General features: G+C 43.4%; 1 protein-coding gene across 8 annotated transcripts in view; it reads left to right on the top strand.

The window, feature by feature from the left end:
* The window catches only part of KMT2C (lysine methyltransferase 2C), a 195,371-nt gene that overhangs the window by 26,009 nt on the left and 143,254 nt on the right, over nucleotides 1–26,108 (top strand). For all 8 annotated transcript variants that reach the window (XM_084281564.1, XM_084281563.1, XM_084281562.1 and 5 more), the window contains one exon: nucleotides 20,001–20,089. In XM_084281564.1, coding sequence (XP_084137690.1) covers nucleotides 20,001–20,089 — 89 coding nt within the window. The remainder of the gene's footprint in view (nucleotides 1–20,000; nucleotides 20,090–26,108) is intronic.

Genomic DNA, 26,108 nt, shown 5'->3' with positions numbered 1-26,108 from the left:
GTATGAAGAGTGAGGTTAGAGTCCTGGTGTGCTGGAACTAAATATTGCTTCAAATCCAAAGATTGCAGCAAAGTGCCACCTGACTCTGTTCAGTGACCTGACACATGATGTTTAGGTTATTTCTGAGGATCTGCAAAGAATTGTGTCTTGGGAGAATCCCCTGAGCTGCAAGAAGAGCTTGGTGTTGCTTAAGTAGAAGCAAACTAGGTTTTTTTTTTTTTGACTATGAAAGCATCTTGTAGAAAAGCATGACTATGACCTGAAACCTGCTGGTTTTGAGTTGTGTTGTGGTGGTGATGACCATCTGATGAAGGGTGTAAATGGCACTGGCAATGTCTTTTTTGGTATGATATGGACAAAGACTCTAAGAAACCACCTACTGCCTGTGAAGGTGTATGGGGTGCTCGGATATTTTCTTTACTTTTCTTGCCCCTTGCCACCTCCCAGGCAGAGCTGATTCTCTGAGACTCTCTTAAGAGTCTGTGGATGATGGAAATAATGAACAAGCCTTTGAAAGAAATGAAAATTTTATAAACCACCGGAGGCTGTAAATGAAGGTTAGTGTTGCTGATCAGTCTTCAGGTGCCAAAGTAATTTGGGCAACAAGATGACCTTTGCCTTGCCAGCGCTTGGTTCAGAGTCTGTAAGATAATATGCAGAAATCATCTGTGTCACGGTGGCCAGATCTGCGAGCTGGGCCAGCTCAGGGATCTGAATGTCCCTCCGTCCTATTTCCTGCAGCGGTGCAGAGCAGGTGCCTAGGAAGGAAAATGAGGAAATCCTGTAGTCGCATTGCCCTGAAACACTGAAAGCTGGGGAAGAATTGTGGGATCTGGAGTCAATGAAAGTATCTTTGTGCTAAATTTGTGAAGTATTAAGGATCTCACTTCAATGTATCCAGCCTCTCCTTGACCACACAGGCTTTCACCAATGCTGAGCACGGGACACCACAGATTAAATGCACATTGTGTGAAGAACCACCACCTTTTACTTGGGATTTTCCTGAAATTTCTACCTATGTGCACCAAGACCATTTAACGTGTTAGAAGAGACAGTGTCTGCCTTTCTGGCACAGATTCTTTTTTCACCTTTCCGATGTGATCTGTGATTTTAATTACCAAGGTGCAGGAGGATGCTCATGTGGGAAAAGCAGACCAGATCATCTTAAGAGCTGCCAAGAGAGCTCCGGGTCAGATCAGTGAAGTTTTAAACTGAAAAAATCATGGTGGAAAGTTGAGAGGACAAATTGTGTGTGTGGTGAACGGGGCTGCTTTTTGAAGGTGTTCTGGGCTCCAAAAGTATTTGGGAGTTTGGACTGTTTGCAAGCTCTGTTGTGGTCCTTCAGGCAGTGAATTGTTTCGTTGGGTCTTGTTTTCTGATGTGAGACGTCCATATTGCATAGCTTAGGTTTTGCTTCATTCTTTTAGTGTCGTGGTGTTTGTATCTGGATGATGAACCGGTCATAGATGGCATGAGCAGGCTTAATTATTCTCCTTATTAAGTTTCCCGATAGAACTGGCTATCGGTGAGTTTAGATTTTATGCCTGATGCTGCTGATGGCTCTGGATTTGCAGATCTCTAAAAAGCCTCAGTGCGGTGACAGATCAGATCTAACAGACCAGGTCACACGCAAATGCTCGTTAAAATACAATTAGAGCATCCCCTTTTGTTCCCTGAGTGGGGCCCAGCCCGCGTTTCGGGATGGCCCACCCGTCCCCTTTGCGCCGTGTGTTGTGAAATGCCCGTCTGGTTTCTGAGCCCGATTGTTCGCCACCCAAACCGCAGCCTTGTTCCAGCCTGCGCTGGGGACGCTCGTCCTTCAGCACGCGTCCATTATTCATCTCTTCCCTTCCATTGACTGCTGATTGAATGGGAATGGGTTCTGCTTTCATTTGAAACGTAGTCGTCTGAGGACAAATATGAAACACCGGTGTTGACAGCGGGTGTCTCCTGTTTTCCTCTACCTCTTCTTTTTAACTACCAAAGGCTGTTGTCTTTTTTTTTTTTGTTCCGTTTAATTAATAAGCTGATCTTGCAGTGGAGAGCCAGCCTAAATTGTGTTGGTAATTTGCCATGACCACCTATGGTACTATGTAAATAACGAGAGAATAACAAAAACCTACAACTAAATGAACAGAATCAAAAGGGTTTCGTTATGCTTTCGAAGACGAGCCTTGTCATCTCGCCTGGAAGGAGAAAAAGCTGGGTGGTTCTTCAGGCTTATTTTTTGATATGCTTTGAGCTCAAAGTTTCATAGCACGAATCCAGAGGTTAAATTTGTGGCCTTGACAGCAACTGTGCAAAGCTTAAACTTTATGCAAGCATAGGTAGGTTCAACATAAGATCAGCAAGAGAGACGGTTGAGTCCTTGTGTTGGTGCAATTTGGGCAAACAAAGAGAGTTTTCAAATCAGGATGTCGTAGAAGAAGGGATGGAAGATGCTGTAAAAGTTCTTAGTGCTGGGTTTTCTTTTGGCACGTTGGAATAGATTTGGCACTTGTAGTTACTGTGGGTAAGAGGCGTTTCTAGAAAAATAACATCAAATGTCTGTGTGGCAGCGGTGGGGGAGACGTCTGCTCTGAAAACATCTGAGATGCTGCAAGTGTCCCTAGTGGGAAAGAGAAATTGCAGAGCTGGCACTGACGCTAGCTTCTTACGCATGTATGGCCATGGTTAGGAAAGGATCAACACCAGGAGCTCAATTACCAGGGAAGTGAGTGGCTAAAGCGATTGGAAATAAAGGGAAGCATTCGTACCTTGCTTCTTCGGCTCAGTTTGGCAGCAGTAGTGTGGGAGGGTGGCTGTCTCCAGACGAGCTGCCTCTGTGAAGCAAATCTTGAGGTGGATTTCAAAAGGGGAATGTTATTTTAACCTGAAGGCTCCGCCGTTGGTGTGACCTGCGGATGGCCAGCTTCTGCTTACAGCTGGATGGTCAGAGACTGTCCGGGTTGGGAGGGACCCACAGGGACCCACACATTTCAAAGAAAATATATTTAAGAAAAAAAAAAAAGCTTTCTTATTGGCAAACATGAGTTATTATGGTAACACAGTTCATGACAATTACTTGCACCTCTGTGGTGGTTTTATCTTACTGTGAGACATCAGTGTGTCTAAGGAGATGGCCAGAAAAAGATTTTAGGGTATTTTTTAGGGGCTGGGTTAGGGGTGGTACTTTTTTGTTTGTTTATTTTTATTTTTTTATTTTTTTTTTTTTTAAGATGTGATTCTTTTCATTGGGCTCATCAAGGCTCATTTTCCAGGACTTATTTTTCTTGCTTTGACAAACTAGGTTGATCAGCGCAACTGGCAAGGAACCGACACGGAGCAACAAAGGATTTCTGTTCAGCTGGAAATTTTATTAGAGGCCATCTCCATCTTGGAGCACTTTGTGAAGTAGAGTAGAAACTCTTTGTATAAGAAAGGCCACTCCAGTTCATTTGCATGTTTTCCTCCCCAAAATTAGCATACCAGAATACTTGGTTGCGGTGCGTTTGGAAGACTTTGTGCAAGAAATAACAGTAAGTCGAAGATTGCTAACTGAGGGTCTGTAATGATGCCAACTATTTTTTTTTTTAATGAGAGCTTTGTATACATAACAGGATGAGTCATCACTGGAGAGTTCTGAAAGTGGTTGGCATCCCTAAGAACCCTTTTGTATGTCTCTGCTACACAAAAAAAAAGCATTTTTGTCATGAAACTGTGCTTTAAAAAGTGCTGGACTAACTCGGATTTAGGGGAAGGTTTCCTAATGTAGCTTAATTCTTGACTTTATATTATCATATTAAAAATATTTCGGTATTCTTAGATCTTCCCAAGTAATAGGATGCCAATTTCTAAGTAGCTTTTTGGCTATTTGTTTCTTAGGATTATACTTGTGACTTCAGACGTACTTCTTTTATATATGTTTATGAATTTGTTTTTAGAAGTGTGTAATAAGAGCTTGACTCTGTTCCTAGATCTGCAGAAACGACTCCTTTGCTTCCGTGCAAGTATTAAAAATCTGGCTGTAGGAGAACACCAAAACTCACTTGGCTTTATTGAACTGTTCGAAACCTGTCGTAGCTGCTCATCAGAGGCGTGCTTATTTTAAGTACAGTTTCTTTTGATACAGTTGTCATGTAGAGGGACTGGTTGGCCTTGGTGCTTTCTGTTGTGTCTCCTAAGAAATGAGTATCTTGCACGCAAGAAAAATCTCTTTATTTGTTGTGTTAGGAGAATTCGTAGTTGCCATCCTCCCTGAGAGCAGCTGCTTGATAAAAAGAAGCAGAAACATTTATTTGTGTTTAAGATAGGTCCACTGTTGTGTTTTGCCTATGATTTTTCCTGATGATGTGAAACCTTGTTAGTGTAACTTTAATGTTACACGAAGCGATGGAATTTTGGAGCTGGTGGAATAGGACAGGACGCTTACTTTTGTCTGAGATTTCTAGGAATATATGAAACTTTTCAGTCCTCTCCACCCTTGATTTGTTCTCCAGCAGGGCGTTTTATAATGCGGGCTGTAATTTCAGAAATCAAAGCTATTGATTGCAGTTCTTTTTAACCTTACAGTAGTGATGAAATATTATATGTAGCATTTTTAAAATTTTGTGAAACCTGAATAGTAAGTTTTTGGCCAACGAAACTTGAAAAAAAAAAATTCTTCAGAAGAGCTCATGAAGCATTCAGGATTTGTAGGTTTTGATCCAGGAAAAAATAATGTTCTTATAATAATTCAGAATTTTATACAGTTTTCATCTTGTTTCTCAAAATAATACTGGTAACAGAAAGCATAAACGACAGAGGGGCTTTCAGGTAGTCCTCAAAAAAAGCACAGGTTAATTATTCAGCACTACACCTGCAAGTGTGATAGCTTTGAGGCAAACTCTCAGCCTCACTTTTGTTGGTCTGTTCATTTTTGTGTGCATCCGAGGCTAAGCATTTAAACGCTTCTTGGATTTGGAAGTGAAACACTGGGTAATAAAGTTGATGCTTGGTGATGGCTTTTATTGAAACTTAGATTTAGTCCAGTGGCATTGCTGAGCAATGACTTCTTTTAATGGTAGCGCGCTTTTACCTATTATTTTTTATTAGTAGTGTTATTTTAAGCTGTAGTTCTTCTGCTGTGAGTTACCAGCGTAGTGGTATTGTGCAATTAAATGCTGGAGTATGCTGATATGGGGTGTGTCTAGTGACTGAAGCCCTGCTTTGTTTTTGTTTTCCAAGGTAAGCTAAACTTCAGCTTTTGATTTCACTTTTGGAGGAGGCAAATCCTCAACCTGTCTGCAAACGAGCCCATAGGATTAGGTATAAAAAAAAAATAAGGTCCTGGGGTGTGTCTGTGTTTAGAGAAGTTAATAGCAACACCAAAAAAAAGGTATGTTTGCCTTGCACCCTCTCAAGGCTCTTGCAGGGAGGAGCCCTGCTTCAAAACACCCCGCTTCCTTCACCGAGCCACCCTTCCCGGCTGCTCAGATGAAGAAAGTTTCCCTTAGGGGCATGCAGGCAAGCACGTTACCTTTATTCTAGGATCCACACGCATAGAAGAAAAACCACGTGCATCACTGGGGGCTTCCCACCTCACCTCCTCCAGTTAGGAAATAGCATCCACCACCCTGCTCCCTGCTACTTTACTTACCCGTGAGCTTGATGCGTGCGGGGCACCTGAGGGCACGGTTTGGGAGCTGTGTTGGCAGCACCACTTGGGCAGCCACCTCTTATTGCAGCTGCTCCTTTCTGTTCTCTCTTAGCACGTCTTTGGGCTGGGAGCTCCTTTCTTACTCCATAACCTCTCTTAGTAAAGGGGATGTGCAGTTTACCTGGTTCTTCAGGGGAAGATTTGGCCATTGCCTCAGTGCAGGTCCCCTGTTGGTTTGTTTGGGGCCAGTCCTAGCTTTTTGGAGAGTTATGTACACAGCTGTTTCGTGTGCTTGTAGATCCTTGTAGTGAAATCATCGTGTTCACAGAAGCAAAGCTTCTAAGAAGAAGTTTCACCAATGATAATTGGCTTAATAATAAAGTGGTTTGGATTATTTTTTCCTATTTTCCTTTTTTTTAGGATTTTGTTTTTTTTTTAGCTTAGAAGTGAATGTTTCCTTTTCCTTTACAGTTTATAGTTTTAAATCAGTAAACTTGCCCTTTTTTTCATATTTTTCTAGTTAATAGGATTCTTGATAGGCTTTTAACCTCTATAAGTAGTTTCAGATGTAAAATGATTCAGATGCGATGAAAAAAAAAAGACAAGTTTGGAATAGCATTAACGTCATCCTGTCAGTAACGCAGTCAGCAGTCGCGTGGCTTCTGTTAGCCCTACAGCTGCTTTACCGCCCGGTCACCCAAACTTTCCACACCTCGAGGAATGCCACGGTGAGGCTGCAGACTCATCACATTTTCATGCTGAGATGAATAATAATAATTGTAATTCTGCCAGAAACTTGGAAAAGTTGAGATCTGGGAGCCCAGTTTTTGGCGTTTTTTTTTTTTTTTGAGAACTCTCTGCCTAATCAGTAAAAACAAACAAAACCCAACAAGCAAACAAACAAAACCCCTAAAAGTTTGCCCGAGGTAACGGGTGTCTAAAGAATTTCTGTTGTATTAGTGCTGCACATCATCTGTGTAGCCTCTAAAGCTAAGGGAATAAATGCTAATAACGCGTGTGTTTTACTCGGGGTACGTGCGGCGCGGTTTACAAACGGATACGAACGGGGGCTCTGCAAACGCTTTGTGGAGATCTCACTTGCAAAATCAATGCAAACCCAGCCGCTGCTGCGGTGTGTTTGGGATTGCTCGTATCCAAGAAACCAGGAGGGAAGCGTGGCTGCGAGCTGGGCGCCGGACAGAAATAGTTAACGGGCAGCCCGCAGGATTAGTGCGGGATTCTGCTAATGAGCTGGAAGGAGGCGGAAACAGCAAGCTAATGATATTGACAGACAGCAGCGAGGTAAATGCATTTGTCAACACACGGAGCCAGAACGTGGCAAGGAACGTAGCTCGGGAATACAGAAAATACAGCAAGAGGAGAGAGGGAGGTGGCTGTGCCTGCCTCTAGCGCAGCCGCTGCTCGCTCGGGACTGACAGGTTTGCAAAACACGTCGCCGGCGAGGGTGGGAATCTGGCGGTGAAGCCGTGCTAAAAGTGGACAGCAGACGAACAAATTTATTTATTTGTTTCATTACAGCTTGTGTTTTAATGGCCTCAAATGCATTGTGGTGAATTGTGACTGTTGGTGACGGGGCTGGACTCGGTGTTGATGGGGACGGAGGAAATGTCCCTGGGGTAATGAAACTGAGACAAGAGTTAACGTTGCACCTAAGGTTAAATAAAGGGAGTTGTGGGGAAATCTAGGAGGTAGAACTCAAACATACTTAAAACTCATCACTTTATTTTATAATTAAGCCTATTTCATCTTGCAGGCAGTGGTGTACCAGTAACTTTTCCCTTAAGGCACAGCATTCGCTGGTACGCTCTAACTTTGTTTCCAAAGTTCCTTGAAGAAGCGAAGACATTTGCATGCAGTGCTATTTTCTGCTGGTAGTCTTGGTACTCCAGAGTGGATCAAAACATGATAATTGTCGTCATTCTCCATAGAGAAATGGATGCTACCCACTGCTGAACTGTCCCAACTGTAACCTCGGCTGCTCCGCAGGCGCAGGGACCCGACTAGCAGCGTTTACCAGCTGCATGTAAGAGCTGCGCTGCACGTAAAGGGATTTCACATTTTATTATGTGGGAGGGATGATGTCAGTTTGGTTGATTATGCCCCTTTCAAGCTGCTGTGATAATTACCTGCTTGTTACTAGAAGTGTCGAACCCATTTTCAGTTCTTGTTTGCTTTTGCTGTCATGCCCTAATTGCTACATAATTCTGTCCCTGCCAATTACTACCTTGGAGTTGAATTTTACAGCGAAAAAGTTGTAAGAAACAATAAATTCATTGTGTTTTTTTTTTTTTCTTTGATCTCATCATTTCAATAGAGTATTTAATTCTGCCACAAGGTGTATCGAAGTACCTGCTACTCGCTCCTGTGTGACGGTGAGATCCTGCGGGTCCCACTGAAATTGGTGTGATCCGAGGGCTCAATTTCAAGCCTCGTGGTGCTGTGCTGGGCACTGCTTGTGCCTTGGTGGTGAAGTATGGAGAGTGAAGAATTGTGCGGAATTTAGGGCTTCTAACTTTGTATTTTTATTTTGGAAAATATATGCAGTGCAGTCTTCAGAGTCATGAACTCTTAGGTGTTTTTTTGTGCATTTTTTTTTTTCTTTTTAATTCCTTCCCTTCCTTTTCATCTTTTTACTCGCTACATGAATTTAGGAAGTTCCTTTTGGTGTAGATGCTGCGTCTTCTGATCCTTCACACCGTTTTCTATAAACACAAGCTTTATGTGGATTTTTTGTAAAGAGTGTTGGAACCTAACTTTCATATTCTGATTTAAAATATTTACTTGAATTAGTCAGTGGAATAAAGCATACAGGAGCTGAGTTAAGTGACAGGGTAGTCTGTTGTCTTGGGAATTTAGGGCACGGCTTTGGGTTTTTTGGATGGTATTCTAGCAATACGATCTGATATTCAGAGTAGTTTGAACTATGGTCTGGAAATGATGATAATTCCTGCGGGTGAGTGCTGTGCATGGGATGATGCAGCTGAGCGAGGGGAGGAAGCAGCAGTGTGATCTGGGTTGACTGACTGCAATTAAACACGAAAGTGCTGGCAGCAGGTGGAAGTGCCTGGAGGGGCTGCAGCCAGGAAGGGGAGGTTTGGAGAAGGAACCGCGTGCGGGGTGCTCGCAGCTCTGCGCCGAAGCTCTGCTGGTAGCGTGGGTGAGGTTGGCTGCTGCCGTGTTTATTGGGCCTCTGCTAGCCACGAGAAGCCCGAAATGTTGGTTAAAATCCATGAGACGGACCAAAGGCTATGGAAAGGAGGATTGCTTTTGGTGAGAAAGTTGAAGGTGCTCAGTGCGTTTTGTTTTTGGGATGGTGGGGGGTCCAAGCCATAAAGCCAAGAACTGGCTTGATGGCAACGCCAGCATCTCTGCTGGAAAAAATACCAACTACTTGAGGGTTCCCTGATGTAACAGGAAAAGGTAGGAGAAGAGCCAGCGTTGGAAAACTGAAACTGGAGAAATTCACCTAGAAAATGAGCGTGGATCCTTACCAGGGAAACAAACTACAAAGGGGCTGGCGAAGGGGGTGCCCTTTTGGAAGATGGGCTTCAAGCAATCGCGGTCATGGATTTACAGATCCCAGACTGGCATGGGTAATGCTTCTGGCATCGTGTTCAGCAGGTCCGAGCAATCGGCCTTCTGTTCCCATAGTGCCCTTTAGCAGCTTTTTCATGGGCAGGGTATGAAACGTTGTTGAAGATGCTTTTAAAATGGAGCCTTTTACAAAATTAGAGTGGTTTCTAAGCCTCGGAGGATCAGAGCACCTCGAGTGTAATTCTCCTCTCATCATGTAGGCTTTCAGGTACTTTGAAGAGGATTTCAGTGTGCAAAAATAAATTAAAAAAAATCAATTCTGCAGTAGTAATACTGCAACAAACAATAAGTTTTGCTTCTGAAAATCACGCATTGGCCACACTGTGATCCAGCCCCTGTTCTGTGAGGATGCTGTGGGGTGCTGTAAGAGAACCCGAGCCCAGTGCCCTTCCCTCGGGGGGGTCACCTCCCCGGCTGGCTGCAGGTGTTCGTCTGTCCCCGTGCCAGCTTTTGGTACCTGGAGTACTTCTGGAGGGCTCATGGTGATTGTTGAGGCTGTGTGGTCTGCTGGGTAGAATCGAGTTTTCATGCTGTAAATGTTAATTAGAAGCATATGGGTATATATGTAAAACGGCAGTTGAAATACAAGTATAAATATCTAAGAAGCTGTCATTCCAGAAGGCCTATCCTCAGGAAAAAAAAATTAAATACACAGACAAGCCTCTGATAAACCAACTTCAGTGTCATTTCTGATTACCTTCGTTACAATTTTTCTGGTGGCTCCTGAAAAAAGTTAGGAAGTGAATCAGGCTGTAAATTGGGAACATTTTAGAAGAGCACAGCTTGCCCTGCTACCCAAAGACACCGTCGCTGCTGGATTCCCTCTCGTTCTTCACTGCCTGCTCTCCTCTGTCCCTGCTGCTGCTGCCTCAACACCCGAGGAATGGATCCTGATACAAACTGGCTTTGTCCTGCTGGCTACCCGTTCAATCTGTGTTAATCCTCAAAATTTCTTTCGAAATTACTCCTGTCTTCAGGTCAGCATCTCTGAATCGTGAGCGTTTTTGCATTTTCTCCATACCAAGGCTAAATCTTGGAAAATATATTAACTTAAAAACACGTTTCTTACCTGTTTAAACTAAAGATACCTGCAAAACTGGAGATAAGTGGCAGCACTTGAGGACTTCCAGCGCGTAACACAGTAAATGGAGTAAGCCTACAGCTTGGGTGTCCTTGGCTGATGATGGCCTCAAAGGAACTTGACCTGGAGCTATCAGCTGGGCCTCTTGGATGACTTCCATTGTAGTAGTGGCTGTAACAATGTTCGCTGGTTGTTTGCTGCTATCGGGTGACGCAGGTACAGTTTTGTTTCTAGCTCTGGCCTGTATCGGGTGACGTTGGGCGAGCCGTGGATCGTTCTGCCACGAGCACTCGTGGCACAGCCCAGCCTCACCTGACACTGGGCAGCGCCGAGAAGATCAAGTAGGAGACCCAGCAGCAAGTGCTGGGAAACACGGCCATTTATTACCTTTTTTTCCCCAAAATTTTTCATTAAGAAATGTAAGGAATAACCTTTTTGGTGACGGCGTTTAATTTTATTTTAAGTATTGCGAATTTATGTTTTCCTAGCTGGCAGAAGAGTAGCATGGATCAAAACCAGAGAAAGCTCAACGTGGCTCTTAGTGGGCTCAAATACAGGGTGAAATTCTGAGGACATCGGTGCGCAGCGAAATACTGCCCCAAACAAGATGATGAGATTTAACAAACCCTTGAATGGAAGATGAGAAGCTCTCCGTTACAATTATTTGGGCTTAGTCTGTAATTATCAGAAGGCAAATTCGTGTTTCCAGGTCACATGAATCTTCTTCAGGGATTTTTATTGAGAAACGTGATCGGCAGTTTTGTTCAGCAGATTGCAGCGTTTCTGCCTTATCCGTGCCCCTAGAGACTGATACGTCTGTTTATACAGAAGCTTTTAAACCTTTTTAAAGACTTTATTAGTTGTGACTGTGCTTCGGAGCATGCTTATTATGCTGCTTGCATTGTTGTTCATATTTCACAGTAGTATTTTTGGAGTTTTATTTACTCTGGGATAAAAATAGCTTCCGTGATCTGGCTTTTAGGATTTACTTCTAGTTTGAAAACAGTTGTGTTTTTTTCTTTTTTTTTTTTTTTTTTTTAAAAAAAAACATTTCATGCGAATTATAAATTTATACTGACACCCATCTGATTATATTACCCATCTTCTTTTTAGATTTAATTTTGATATTCTGAGGTTTTCCAAGCCGTCTGAATATGGTTTAATGGATTTTTAATTAGTGACCAGATCTTGTGGGCTTCGCTGGTGGTGGTGGTGTTGATGTGTTTTTTTTTTTCCTTTTGGCTTTCCTAGGTATAACAGTCTTACCGAAAGAGAAATATTTCATAACTTGTTGACATTATCTTAAAAAAAAGTGCTTTTTTTGTAAGGAGCACTAAGGGTGCTAACAGATGAGTGAAGTCTGTGGCTTTATGACATTCATTTCTGTTGCTTTTTTGTCTAAATACATTTCAAATTGGTAATGACAATATTACAGGCTATCAGTTAGTTTGGATAGTATTACCAAAACTCTGCGTAACATGTTTTAAGTCAGCATCTTGTGTAGGAGCAGGGTATGGGCACTTTGGGTACTGCCAGCCCTCTCATAGTCCCTCCAGCTTGAAGCTTTGGTGGGCGGTGGGGGAAGCAGTAGGGCGATGCTCCGATGGTGTTGCCTGTTGGAACCTACAGGCAGAAAGATCTGTGCTTGCTCTTAGTTTAAGAACCATTAGTAAAAGAGATTTGAGACAAAAGACACTGAACTTTATTCAAGGGGAAAGCATGAGATGTTTGGAGTTGACTGGGGCAATTTTGTTAGGATCTGGCAATCTCTCAGAATGATGCCATGTGAATGGCATTTAGTTTGTCCTACAGAGTTGGAAATAATAGGTAAGAGGTCAGTATTTGCATCCGTTTTGAGTATCCCAGCACGGTCTGCACCTGCCCTTCCTGCGTATACACCATAAAAATACCTGCACAGTGTTCCTGTAGTAAGACTCGGTCAGTGTCAGAAGGAAATCTTTGAGAACAACTCATAGTTAATGCTGCTAAAACTACACAAAGCTGTTCCAGGAGACCAAAACTTGCACAAAGTTCCAGATACTTGGCAGCTGCTTCTCCCGCACGATGACTCAGAGCTGTTGAATTTTACGTACGAGCTGCTGAAATCCCCGGCGAGGAGGATTGCTGTCCTTACCATCGCGTTGGCACCTCCGCTGAGGCCAGAGCAGCAGGCAAGTGGTGGCAGGGAGTAGCTGGAGGGTTCTGCGTTCACAGCAAAGACAAGAGCTTGGCCCTGCTGCGGCTAAGAATTTTTGGCATCGGGTCTGTCACAAGATTGGCGAAGTTAAAACTTCCCGTAGCCGTCGTCATGGAGAAATCCATCTCGTCTTCTGCTGCAAGTGCAACACTTATGCTACCAGTCAAGAAGAGACAGTGTTTGAAGCGGTAACATATTTTGATGCAGTTTTGTTGACTTTAGACAAAGGAAGAAGTGTGGACAGGCACAGTGCTCCTGATGGGGCACCAGCAAACTCCTGCAGAGGGTAGAAGATTTCTGGGTTTGATGGTCCGAGTCGTCTCTCAGCTTTACAGTTGCCTGTTAGTTGAAATCACTCTCTGCCAATAAAACTAAAACAAGCCCCCTCCAAACAACACCAAACCCATGTGAAAATATCCAGTGGTCATGATAAAGCTCATGGCAGAGCCTCCCACTATGTTCGTAGGGTTCCTCCAGCCAGCAGCCATCACCATGGCTGGAGGCAGGTGGAGACACAGAGGCAGAAAAGACTCTCACAGCTCTACCTGTGGCTGCTGGTGCTCCTGAACGTTTGTCAGATTTGGTTCTAGAAAAGGTTTTAAAACAGAGTGCAAATATTTAAATTGTGGTATGTTGTTCTGCATCGTTTTCATAGTGAATATGGCCGAGTGCATTGGTAACGTGTAAAGGATGCTCTTTGTGCAAAAATGCAAATCTATAATAGATCGGAAGGTCATCATTGCATCAGGTTCTCTTTGCATTATAATTATTCCTCAACTGGGTGTAATGGGTATTATGGCTCTGGATATAATGTGTTTTATGGCAGAGAACTAACACTATAAAGCTGCAAGGCAGCCAGGGAGAGCATCTATCGACGTGGATGTAGGTTTTGGACAAATCAATCTGTAGCATGTGATAGTGTATATTGCTGAGATACCAGGACAGGTATTTGACTAACAGTAATTTCAGCATACGGAGCTGATAGATGTCTCGAGGCAATTTGAAAATTAGACCTGGAAGCCTCTCAGGTGGTTTCGCACTCGTTTATTCCAAATGTCTCCAAGTCTGAAGAGCCCAAAGCCGTGGGCCAGGCAGCCTGCCTGGGTGCTTTGCACACCAGACTCAGGATCCTCAAGTACAAATACCACAAAGAGGTGTGCAGAAGCACAAGAGCTGTGTAGTAGCCCCAGCTTCAGTATTTCAGTATTTCTGTCACTGGCTGAGCTGTGACTCCACAAATACTTTGTGGGCTGGTGTGAAAGGATCATTATTTTATTTGCCTGCAGCTTCTGTCAATCAGGAATCTTCCTGGTTCAGCCGTTCCCAGCTGTGCCTCTCTCTCTGCACAGGATGCTCCCCAAATGGGGTGACAAGTTGGGAAGGAGATGTCACGGTCTGGTTGGTGTAAGGGTCTGTTTCAGCTAGGGGAGCTTGGTCTTCATCTGCTCGAACAGTTCCAGACTCAAACTGAGCAACCGTACCCGCAGGGAGGAGCAGGGAAGGTGCTGAAGACATCGCTGTGGCCAGAGCGGTGCCATTGTGCAGCAGCCTTCCCAAGGCAGGGCTGGGGGCTCGTGTAGGAAGGGAACGAACTGCAGGAGCAGTTGAAGCTGAAAACAGAGGTAAACCAAACTTCACCTGTAGGTAAAAGTGCTGATTCATCCCGCCTCTCAATGCAAGTTCCTACACGTGTAATATTTTACTCCCAACCTGTCTCAGGACATCCTTCTTTCTTTGAGCTCTGCCTTCGCCAGTCATTTTTTTCCTTGTGTTAACTTTTGTAAACTGTGACCGTACTCTAGAATAAAAGCCAAGATGCAACTGCAACATTTGCTACAAGTAATCTTTGAAAAACTCTTTATTTGCATTTCTGAGAGGCGTAGGAAATCTTTGGCGACTCTTTCACAGGAGAGCACTAGAAAAGTGCAGATAAGAATCAGCACTCGTGGACTGGAGTCCGGGTTCTTTTTATGGTTTTTCTCAGACATCTGTGATCTCAAAGGCTATGTATTTTCTTAAGTACTTTCTTTTTATTTCAGGTGTTTCACGCTACTTTATAAAACGGGTGAGCGGTGGCTGTGCAGTTGTAACTGATCAAGGGGTTTGCAAGATGGGAAGTTGCAATATTTTGGTTTGAAATGCAGCCTCCCTTTGATGGAGAGTTTTTAAGAAGATCATCACGCTGTATAAATTGGAAGTATGAAGATACATACTTGTCTTTGGTTGTACCAGGAGGCTAATAGGAAATAAAGTATATTTTTGAGATCTCTTATTAATTAAGTAGAAGGTTGAGCAAGTTCTGTAATGGGATTGTAATAACTCTGTTTCCACAGATGTTAAACAAAACCTGTTTCTAGTCTCTCACTCCTATTTCTGAAAGGTCAGCTTTGTCACCTTGCATCAATCAGGAGGTTTCTGTTTCCATCTCCTCGTTTCCATCCATCAGGGCCCTTTTGCTGTTCATGTATACATCTCCAGTGTAAGAAATAAGTAGGAAGAAGGGAAATACCGAGATCTTTTTTATAATATGTGAAAGAACGGGGTGAGATGCTCAATTTCCTCAACTCTTAGGAGCAGTAAAGACTGCATTGATGAGTAGCATTCAGAGAGGGGAAAAAAGTTTCCTTTCAGATATTTCCAGGAGCTGCTTCTTGCTTGCTGTGATTCCCTTCACACGGGGGTGGCAACTGAACCTTAGCTGCTCCAGTGCTGAATTGCTGCAGCTGTGCTCATGATTTACTACTCAGAAACACCAGGAACGGCGCTTCTGCACACCTGGAAAGGATTCTTGAGAGGATGGGGACAGCTTTCAGGCGAGGAAATGTCGTGTGGACACTGGCTTGTCGCCAGCCCTGCTGGCTGCGGCACCGATGGAGCCTTTTTATGCAGCGTGCCTCTGCTGTCTTCCAGGGTAAGGCTGCGGCCAGATGTTCATTTAACAAGACATCTGTGCTGCTGTAGGATGTTACCGTGTCCCAGATGTTACACCGCTTTTTAAGGTTATTGGTCCTCTTCTCTGTGTTCAGCATTGCACTCAGCACCTCGCAAAGCGTAGGAGGGGAGCTAATTCCTCCCCAGACAACTCAGGGCACTGGAGAAAGAGGGTGAAGCTCTTGGACAGTTCGTATGAACACCTGGTAAGCTGTGACAAATCTGCTGGACTAGTAAATTAATTTGTTCAGACCATGCTTTGAAATTATCATCTGATTTTGTTGGTAGCAACTTAGGGAGAACTTGCAGAAACTCTTGTCTGGCTCTAACTTCTGGGCGGTCAGAAACTGGCAGCCTGGCAGTGACAAAACCCGAAGCAGAGTGGCTTCTTTGGTTATTTCACGTGGTTCCAGGAGATGCTGGCCCACAGCCTTGTTACCGGTGACTGGAAGGAAAGAATGAGTAAGAGCCACGGCGTCCTTCTGACCTGTATTGTGCTTGGAAGCCTGCAGAGCTACTGCTGGCACCAGGGGAGAAGGGGGGAAGTACACTGCAAAAAACACCATGCATTTCAAAACAAAACAAACAAAAAACAACCACCAACTACCAAAAAAAAAAAAAAAAGACACTTTTCTATTTTATCCTAGCATCGTGCATCCACGACCCTTTCCATGCACTTCAGCAGAAGCCCCTTCGATGCTTGGAGATGTTGCTGTATGACTGAAAAGACCAAGCTTGGAAGCAACCTCTCAGGTTTTTGCCTGCTGCAAACAGGCCAGCTAATGACCTGCTGAGCCCTGCAGCAGGTTTTGCTGGGATTTTTTTTTTGCTGTTTTTTTTTTTTTTTTGTCCTGTGGGCTAAATGTGATTAGTTGCTCGCAAGAATCGTATTTACTATGATGTATTTAAAGATGGAGATTAATGAAAGGCATTAGCCAAGAGAGCTAATTGATGACAAATTTTGGAGCAGGTCGCGGAGGGTTTTGATAAATGACTCAATGTTCTATAAATACGAATAAAATTATTGTAGACAGTAATTAAATTCAACTGGAGTCCTATATACATTTAAAAAAAAAAAAGTAATTTTTTTTCTCTTGTTGACTTTGTTTCACGAAATGCTGACTGCTTGAAGACGCTGCGTTTCTCACAGTGGATCCCTTCATTTAAACATCAATAGCCGTGGTTTTGTTTTTTTCCTTCTAAATCGCACTCTGTTGTAGGAAAAGGCAAGCGAGAACGCCAGTCGCGGGCAGCTTGGCAGCGGCTCAGCCTGTGTGCCAAGCCCACTGCCTATTGTACTGCCCCAGATTTATTGTTGTGTGCTCCTCGTCTCCATCAGCCGGGCTCTGCCTGTACATTTTGTTCCCGGTCCGTACCGGGGTGGGACGTGGCTCGTCCATGCCTCACGTGGCCACTGCCCGGGGGCTTTGGATCCTGTGGTGATGGGTAGAGGTGTGGTGTGCCGTGCCCTGCTTGTAAGGAAGTTTGGGACTCTGGAATATATGCTGGAAAACCCCAGAGCTACCCAAATTTGTCCTGCTGCTGTTCCTATTACAGTGGTGTTTGGGATGAGGCTTTGCTTGGGGACTGGTCTGGTGTTAGAGGTGCTGGGTTTGGTGGAGGATGCACAGCGATGGGTGCATTACTGCTCTGTGTGCTCGTTAACTAACCAGGTTTGGGCTAATTTGCAGTCCAAAAGGCAAAGCTTTCTAGAAAACTGTCTGGTGAGAGCAGGTTTAGGTTTTAGTCCTGTTGGTAACTCAAAGAGTCGAGTCCCAAGAGCAGAATATCCCCACCGTTGGCTTTTCCACTTCATTTAAAGGAGAGTGCAGTAAGTAAATAGAAAAATAAATAAATAAATAAAGTCACTGGGATTGTCAGAGGAAAATCTAGGGTTAAGCAAAGCTGTCACAGCCTTTATTAAATCTATAAAATGAATAAAAATGACATCAAACAATCCGTTCTTACTGCAGATGTTGGCTGTAGCAGTGAGGTGCACGAGACACAAATGGCATTTCCCGTGGAAATGTTGAAGGAGAGTTGCCAGTACAGCCTGCGTTGCCCACATTTGGGACGTGAATTATTTTTCTCTATAGTAAACCTGAATTTTTAGGCTGTAAAATCTCATGTATTTGTGAAACGAATGCACCTGACAGAAAATCGGTTGATATAACCCAGCATTTCTTCCAGTTCTCTATTCCAAACTTGCCTGATGTTATGAGGGCTTTTAGGGAAACGCTGGTGGGGAGAGGAGGGGATGACAAGAAAAGCCCAGGCGTGGTTCTACCTTGTGCTGGAAAGAAGCAATTACATTTAATTAATTGAAACCTCTGCTTCTCCTCAGTGTTAAATAGGTTGTGAAAATACGGTGGGGACGTCGGGGAGTGAAGGCTGCTCTTGTTTAAGCAAAGTGTTTAAAAGAGCTTTGTGAGGCACTTCAGCGTTTCGTACGTTACATGTGGCTGTAATGGCAAGCCTAAACCCAGATGTGAATTATTAAATAAGTGCAAGCAGTCGTCTTCCGCTATTTCACAGAATCACAGAATTGTCTGGGTTGGAAGAGACCTCAAGATTTGGGGGCTTTCGCCAAAAAAGATGTCGGAGATGACTGGAAGGGGGTACTTGGGAAGAAAGCAGGACTGTCGTTTCGGCTTGTGCTGGTTTAAAAGTGACCCCGTCGTAGTCCAAACGTGTACCTCGGTGATGCAGAGGGCTGGCTGGTGGAGGAATAATGGGGATGGGATTTAGAAATAATCCCTGTCCTCAGCTGGGTGCGTTTGGCAGAGCCTGGCGGTGTTGCTGCAGTGAGCGAGGTGTCTCAGCCTCCCTGCCTTCTCTGTGCGGGGCTGGCTGACACCTCGGGCTGTTGTAAAGAAACACAAGAAACCTAAATCTTTATTCTGGGGGGCTGTCTCTGCCTGTGGATAACCCAGCAAGGAGAAAGGTAACTGTGAGTCCTGAGGGTTAACCTTGCTCCCACATTTTTTGGCGTTGTTGGAACAAATCTCACAGTGCCAAGCAGTGAAGTCCTGTCCTCAGCCTCTTCTCACTTTCCTCTTTCCCCTCGCTCCTTTGCAGAGGAGTGGCTTGTTTCAGGCTCTGGTTTTAGCTGCACTTGAATTCTTCTTTTCCTCCTTCACAGAGGCAAAAGGGCTCCCAACACAGTTTAAAAGGATTTCTTCTTCAGTAATACCAGGCAGGGCCCCTTGCTTAGCAGGAGAACACCAAGTGTAGGCCCAGAAGATGATCGTCAGTCTCCGCTCTGTGCATGGCATCATATCCGATCCCAGAGATCCCTTGTATATTCTTCTGGGATCGTATTTGATCCCAGAGTGTATTTTGTAGCCAGTTTAGCAGATCTAGTTGTGAGCTAATACTTTTGCTAGGTCGCAGTGTTTTAACAGACTGTGCAAAAAAAAAAAAGGAAACACGGTTTTTGGAACATTTGAATCACTTCAAAAAACAAATCTCCCAATGCAGAACTTAAAAGCAAACTTTTCAGAATCCCTGAAAGAGGAAGCAAAAGGGTTTCGGTGCCGGGGTCATTTCCCCGGGGGGAACACCTGGATTGAGGGCAGGCTGGCTGCTGACCGGTTGCCTTGGAGCTCGGGGGGCTTTGGAAGCACTGAGCTGCCCCAAAGCTCTCCGAATTTGCGTACTTGGACTCAGAAGCTCCCAGGGTCTCCCAGGCTTTCTGTCGGCGTGCCAGGCAGCTCGCCAAGTAGCCTGAAAATTCGGGAGGCGAGGTGCCAAGCGCCTGGCTCCCTTTCAAATGGGCTGCCGAACAGCTGGGAATCTGGATGCTCGGGCTTCGCGACAGCCCACCGCCGCTCTTGCCGGAGAGGCAGGCAGGGGAAAAAAGGCTGAAATCCGGGATGCAAACCTGCCTGCTCCCCGTCAGGCCTTGATTGAAATGGAAACGGAGCTGCCAGGTAGTTTAGTTTCCATGTGCTCTCCTCATGTGATGACTTCTTTACTGTGGGAACACCCAGCCATCTCTCATAACATTTGATTTTCGGCGTCAAAATATTTATTTCACTGAAAATAATACATGGTTCAATTCGATTGCTTTAGCCTTGTTGTTATTCTATAGTTTTTATTCCTCAGGATGCTCTGAATGAAGTAGTGTCTATTTTATTGCACATGTGACTACTGGCCAGATTTGGGTTGTTCTCTGTTATCTCTGCAGATACCTCGTATGTAATGAAAAAATGTGGAGCAAGAAGCACACTCATATTGTAAAATGATAATATTTAATATGTATTTTTTTGATCAGAAGTTTATGAGAGAATATTTCTTGTAATAAATAATCAGGAAACTTAAGGGGCCAGCTGCTGGGTGAAGTGTGCATTGTTTGAGATCGTTCCCTAAAACAGGAAGAAAGGGGAGGAACCTTGATCTGTACAAGACTCAAATCCCTGCTTGGCTTAAACGTTCTACAGTTTGGTGCTGACGATTATTCCTCCAAAATGGAATTAATTAGATCCTGGATGAACTTAAAAATAAAAATTAAAAAGTCCTATCAGCTTAAAAACAATTTTCTCTTCTTGTGTTTGCAGGCCTCGGAGTAGAGGAAAAACTGCAGTGGAGGATGAAGACAGTATGGATGGTTTGGAGGCAGCAGAAACAGAAAACACTGTGGAAACAGGTAATGAGAATGTGGCAGCGGTGCTCTCTGGTTATTGCTTCTCTCTCGGAAATCCATTTAATTAAGCGGGCCTTTGGTAGACAAGTATTTCTTTAATTTTGAAGTCTGAGACATGCATTTGGGCAGATACTAAAAAAAAAAAAATACATTATTTAAACATATATTAATGAAGGCTTTTTGAACTTCGTGCTTTTAAGTAGTCTAGTGGGGATGCTTCCCATGTTGTAGTTATGTAGTGACTGTTTGTTGTTGTTGTTGTTTGTTTGCTCTTGTTTTGTTTTTTAAGTTTGTATCAAACAAATAAAACCTCTGAAGCTGTTATTTTTAGAATAGCTGCCAAAATGCGGTATTACTAACAGACCTGTAATCAGCTAACTAATTCTGAGCTAACTCAGCTAACTAATTCAGATTATATACCAGCGGGGTAACTGGGATAACCTAACGTTAACGCTTCCTACTGCTGCTGAGGAAACGAGATAAGAATCGGTTCCTGCTTTTGTAAATGTTTGTTCTGGTGGTACTCAAACGCTCCAGTTATTGGAGAGCTCGGATTGTACTGGATCGAGCAGTGCTGTAGCGGGTTGTGAAGTCTGTGCTGGCAGGTTAAGAGTCTAAAGAGACGAGCAGATGAGCTAACTCGCAAGATAAAGGCCGTGGTGAAGAACTGTCATGTCTTTGCCAGGCACACGTCTGTAGCCATTTGCCTGCTTTTAACCGGGGACTGAATATATGTAGCAGGATGAAACCTGCCAGGAGGGATGAAGCCACGGCCAATTGGCGGAAGTTTGTAGATTTTGACAGAAATAAAGCTTAAAAATTCATCGAGACATAAGGGATTATAAATTTAATTAGGTAGCCCTATATGTGTAATGAGCAAAGTGGAAGAAAGCACAGACACGCTAACAGCAGAAGCTGACGGTCAGGGAGGCAGTTGCATGGAAATGCCAGCTGAGTTGCAGGAGTTGTCAATTATAGCTGGTAAGTAAAGCAGACAGAGTTGTGAAGTCTTTAAATGCGAAGTTGAAAGCCTACACTTGGTGTGGGTTTATGGGGAGAACAAGTAGAGGACCTCAAAAGAGCCATTTTTGCAGCAAGGTTTTGTGTACGCCGTGCAGGAATAGGGTTGGAGTGGTTAAAGCTGAGGCTGAAATCTTCAAGTGGATGGAGGATGAGCTTTTGGCTGTACGTGCTGGTCTCTTGCTTCTTCCTTGGTGGATGCTGTGAACAGGTTTGAGAAGGCTTTTTACCCAAGACTGTACGCTTTTGGGAGCGTCACGAGTGTTTAGTCACAACTTCTGTTGAATTTAAGTGTTGTTAATGGTTTGTGGAGAGAGTCTAGATGAAAGCTGAGCACAAGAGCATTTCATCGTGTTCTTCTGCCAGTTGTTGTTCTGCTCCTGGTAATAAGCTACTGGTGGTAGTGAACCTGGATGGTCTCTTCCAGCTTCTACAAGTAGGTAATTACCAGTTATTAAAGTTGAAATTAAGTAAGTGGTAGCAGGTTTTTGCCTGTAGAAAAACAGAGCAGGGTAGAGGAAGACTGGTTCTAAATGCGTCCTCTGTCCCATTCATTGTTCTTCCTATCCCTTGTGGTAGAAACAGCTTCATGGAAATCAGAAAGTGGACAGAAAGTGTGGTTGTAAGTGGTAAGTTCAATAGATCTTAAATATATTTAAACGTCTCCTCTCAATGAACAAGCAAACTAAAACAAAATAAAGTCACCCACAAGTAATTCCAGCTAAACAACTGATGATATACCAGTGATTCAGGATTTTGGTGATAAGTAGGTATTTTTGGCTTTACATTTCATTATTAACAAAGATTCTCAATAGAGATCCATGCACATGTCTCACATGTAGGAATACGTAGTTCTGAAATCCCATTGTCACTCTGAGCAATATGATTGAGACACAATCACAATGAAAAGCTGAACACCAGATAGATAGAGTTTTAATTATATTAATTGGAAAGGGTGCTGCTTCTGAAAGTTTTCCAAGTTGAGCTGTGTCAGTAGTGAAGTGTGGGGGAAGGAGAAATCCCAGTTTGTGTTACTCAGGCTGAAGTGTATTTGTGGTCCAGTTTGGGAATTCCTACTCTGACTAAAAAGGCCTTGTATTTTGTTTTTGTGTGAACGGTGGGCTTGCCAGCAATTCGGTGTAGTAGTTGGCAACCAAAGCATAATACAGTAATATCATAAAACTCGGAATGAGATCACTTGAACATAAAATCCTCTTGATGTGCAACTTCTGACATATTTTGCCTCTGTATTCCTAGCTGCTTTTCCATTGTTTGTTTTGTGTGCGGAGAATAGTCAGGATTTTGTGTGTTTGTTTGTTTTTAATTATTTCTGGAGTCTAGCATTACTGGTTCCCCTTTTTGAAGCGCTATTTTAATAAAATATTAAAATGATTCCCACCTGGCCTAAAGAGGTGTTTTCTGACTAAAATCCTTCCTGAAGCGACTCCTCAATAATGGTAGGGTGCAGTGACTTCAATTAGAGCAGAGGAAACGAGTTGCCCTGAACAAAATTCTGTGTTGTGTGTACAAAGAGGCAGAATTAGAACCAAGGCAGGGGAAGGCGTGTTCCCTGATGGTTTCAGCATGGTTTGTTAGCCCAGCCAACTGAGCGATTTCTGAGCCGTGCCCATTTTCTGCCAAATGTTTCTGCCATGTTCACTTTCTTGTAAACGATCACAGAATTCCTAAAGATGGAAAGAGGAGGGAGGTTTGGGAAAAGATCTACTTGGAGCTAAGTCCACTTTTTTCTTAAACAAACGAACAAACAATAAACACACAACAACCAAGCAAACAAGACAAAAACTGCTTGCACTGAACCAATAGACTTTCAGGTTCTTGTCAACTTCAGCATAGACTTCTTCCCTTTACCTGCTAGCCCTGTCTCTGTTGCCTATTTCTTGGCTTATTCCTTTTCTGACTATTTTATTTCATGAATTCACAACCCTTTCCAGCTGTTCCAGATCAGTTGTCTGTTCCTAACCCCCACTCTTCTTCACCATGGTTCCCACCAGTGACTTTCCACTGGTATTTCACTATCTGGCCGATACTGAGCTTACTCATCCCTCTTCACATCATTTTAGCACCCACAGAATCCCAGCCTGGTGAGGCTGGCAGCACCTTGGGGTCCCTTGGGCCCAGCCCCTGCCCCAGCAGGGCCACCCAGAGCAGGGTGCCCAGGCCCATGGCCAGGCGGCTTTTGGAGCTCTCCAAGGAGGAGACCCCACAGCCTCTGGGCTGCCTGGGCCATAGCTCTGCCACCTACACCATAAAGAAAAAAGAAAAATAATAATAAATAATTATTTATTTATATTTCTTCTGGGTTTTTGTGCCAGTTGCCTCTTCTGTCAACACCTTTGACCCATCAACACCTTCCACCTTCCTAGCTCTCAGTAAAACACCCTTCATTTTGGAATACGGTGTTTTACTGTGTGTCCTCTTGTTCTGCTCCTCTTGGCCCCCCAAAAACAGAAAAAGGCACGCTAAGTCTGGAAAGCATTGTGCTTCTCCATGCACACACATATATACAGATACAAAATTGCTGATCTACAGAAAGAAGTAACATAACAGCTATGTCCTGGGAAGTTTTCTGTAGTTTTGGAGGCCCTTTGGTATTAATGAACACTTGGTTCAGTTTTTTTGCCATCTTCTATTAGTTTCAGCAAATTTCTGTGCTTGGCATTTTCTGGGTCCTGCATTTAAATTCACTGAAACTGAATTCTTTTGTTATTCCCTCTCCTTTTTGAGAACACTTGTAAAATATCCAACTCCTCCTAGAGTCTGTAATTCTTCCTGCCTTTGTGTCACATAAAAATGCTGGGATTCAGGCTCTGATATGGGAGAAGTGCAATGAAGTAAGTTTATTTTAACTTCTGAGTCTCTCGGGAAACTCGTAGTAAATCCATTGAATATTCTGTTTACTATCTGCACCACATCAAGCAATCCTTAGAATAAATTACCCTTAATAACAAACCCTTGCTTCCCATTGGTATTTGGAGACTTCAGAAGTGATAATACATAAAGCAATCCAGATTGTTTTATCAATGCTTCTATTATCATCCTCAGTAACCTCATCATCAGAGCCAGGGACGTTGCCTGCCCGGTTGCTTTCTTGTTGGGCTTCACATGAACTTCCTGAAGGTAAATCTTTGTCTTTTGTCCCTGGGCAAAGGACAGAAGTGCCAGAACCAGACCTTTCTTGGTGAAGGAAAGGTATCCTTGTAGAAGATGCCAGAGAGTTTGGGGCAAATTCAGAATCTCACGAACTCTGAAGCAGCCTGAACGGCTTCTTGCAGTATCTTACCCATCATCTTCTGTAGCAGTACAAACCATACTGAGCAGAGCCTCCCACTAAGAAAAAGTAAACTACATCTGAGGAAGTCCTGGTTTGGGTAAATCAATGCGAAAAGCTCTCATCAGCCTGTTAACGAAGAGATTTTGAAATCCACCTTGTGCTTTTCAGACAGCTGCTTAGGCTGGTTAGCACTTCTAAACCTAACGAAGGGAAGAATTGACACTACTGAAGATACTACCTATAGATTAAATGGATCCATAAATATTTGTGACAAGTATGTGCTTAAAAATGCACTTAGATACGTTTGTAGGCAATTAATACTATGTGTACTCATTAAAAATGAGTAGTTGCCTCTTTACGGTGCATCTTTCTCCTACCTGCCCAGGCACTGGAAAAACGGGCAGAACAGAAGGATCTTGGTGTTCTAAGCATCTTCTGATTTTTCTTCTTATTCTGGTAATTTATATGGAATAAGGAAACCAGATGCAACAGGAAATTTTTATGCTTTTCTTTAAATTATTACTGTCTTAGTGGATAATAATATTATTGTCATACACACTTAAAATGGGCCATTTAGAAAATTCAGATTTTTTTTTTCCCATCTGACTGATACCTCAGGTGTCTGTGCCTCCGTTTTGCAGTAGGTGGAGTCTGTTTTTTCAAAACAAATTCTCATCTCACTTAGTTTTCCAGTGTGGATGCTATTTCTGAAGTGCAACCCTTTATTTATTTTTCTTCAATAGTGCTTTTCCATTTTATGTATCAAACTATGCTTTTTTTAAACATCAAAAACATTTTTTTTTTTTTGGAAGGAGTTTTCAGGGACCCAGCATATTCAACCTTCCCTTTCTTAGCTGGCTCATTAGTAATATAATAGGGGAATTTGTGTTGAAGTTCCCGGTCGTTATTTTGCCATAGCATCGTGTATCTTGTGTGTCATACACTCCTTACACAGAATCACTGGAAATGGTGCTGTTTGGTGTAGATCTGTGTCATTTTTTGGAAAAACGTGTCGAGGCTGACTCCAGTTTGGTAGAAAAAATGTTAGAGAGATTTAGATTTCAGTCCTAATTAAAATCTACACGTTGACTCTGGAGCCATAGAAGGATGTGCCCTGATAGCCTTTGTCTAGATCAAGTACAAAAAGAGCAAAAAGGAGCTGGTGATAAAAATTTATTCAGGGTAATAAAAGAAATACCAAAGAAAATGCAGAGCACTGAAGAAGGACCATTGGAAAATGGAATGAATCTTAAATTCACAGGATCACAGTGTGGTTTGGGTTGGAAGGGACCTCAAAGACCATCTAATCCCACCATGGGCAGGGCCCCCTCCCAGCAGCCGAGGCTGCCCCCAGCCCCATCCAGCCTGGCCTTGGGCACTGCCAGGGATAGGGCAGCCACAGCTCCTCTGGGCAGCCTGGGGCAGGCCCTCACCACCTTCATAGTGAAGGATTTCTTCCAAATACCTAATCTAAATCTAAATTCGCGAGTAACACATATAAAATAACATGGAGTGGAAAATTACCACCCTGATGTTGTATAAACAAAAATTGGCTCTCAAATACCTGTTGCTACCTGAGTAGCAGCGCAGTAGCAAGGCAGTACTGATGTTCTGCTGAGAATTGCAGCAGCTTTTGTACTTTGGAGGAGCAAATCAAATACTAAGAATTTCTGGTGCAAAGGAATAAGGGGAAACAACCATCAGTGTGTG

This window comes from Netta rufina, assembly GCF_964035555.1.
Source record: "Netta rufina genome assembly, chromosome: 2".
Taxonomy (NCBI): Eukaryota; Metazoa; Chordata; class Aves; order Anseriformes; family Anatidae; genus Netta; species Netta rufina.
Note: the sequence above shows the minus strand (reverse complement) of the source record. Positions and strands in the feature narration are given on the sequence as shown.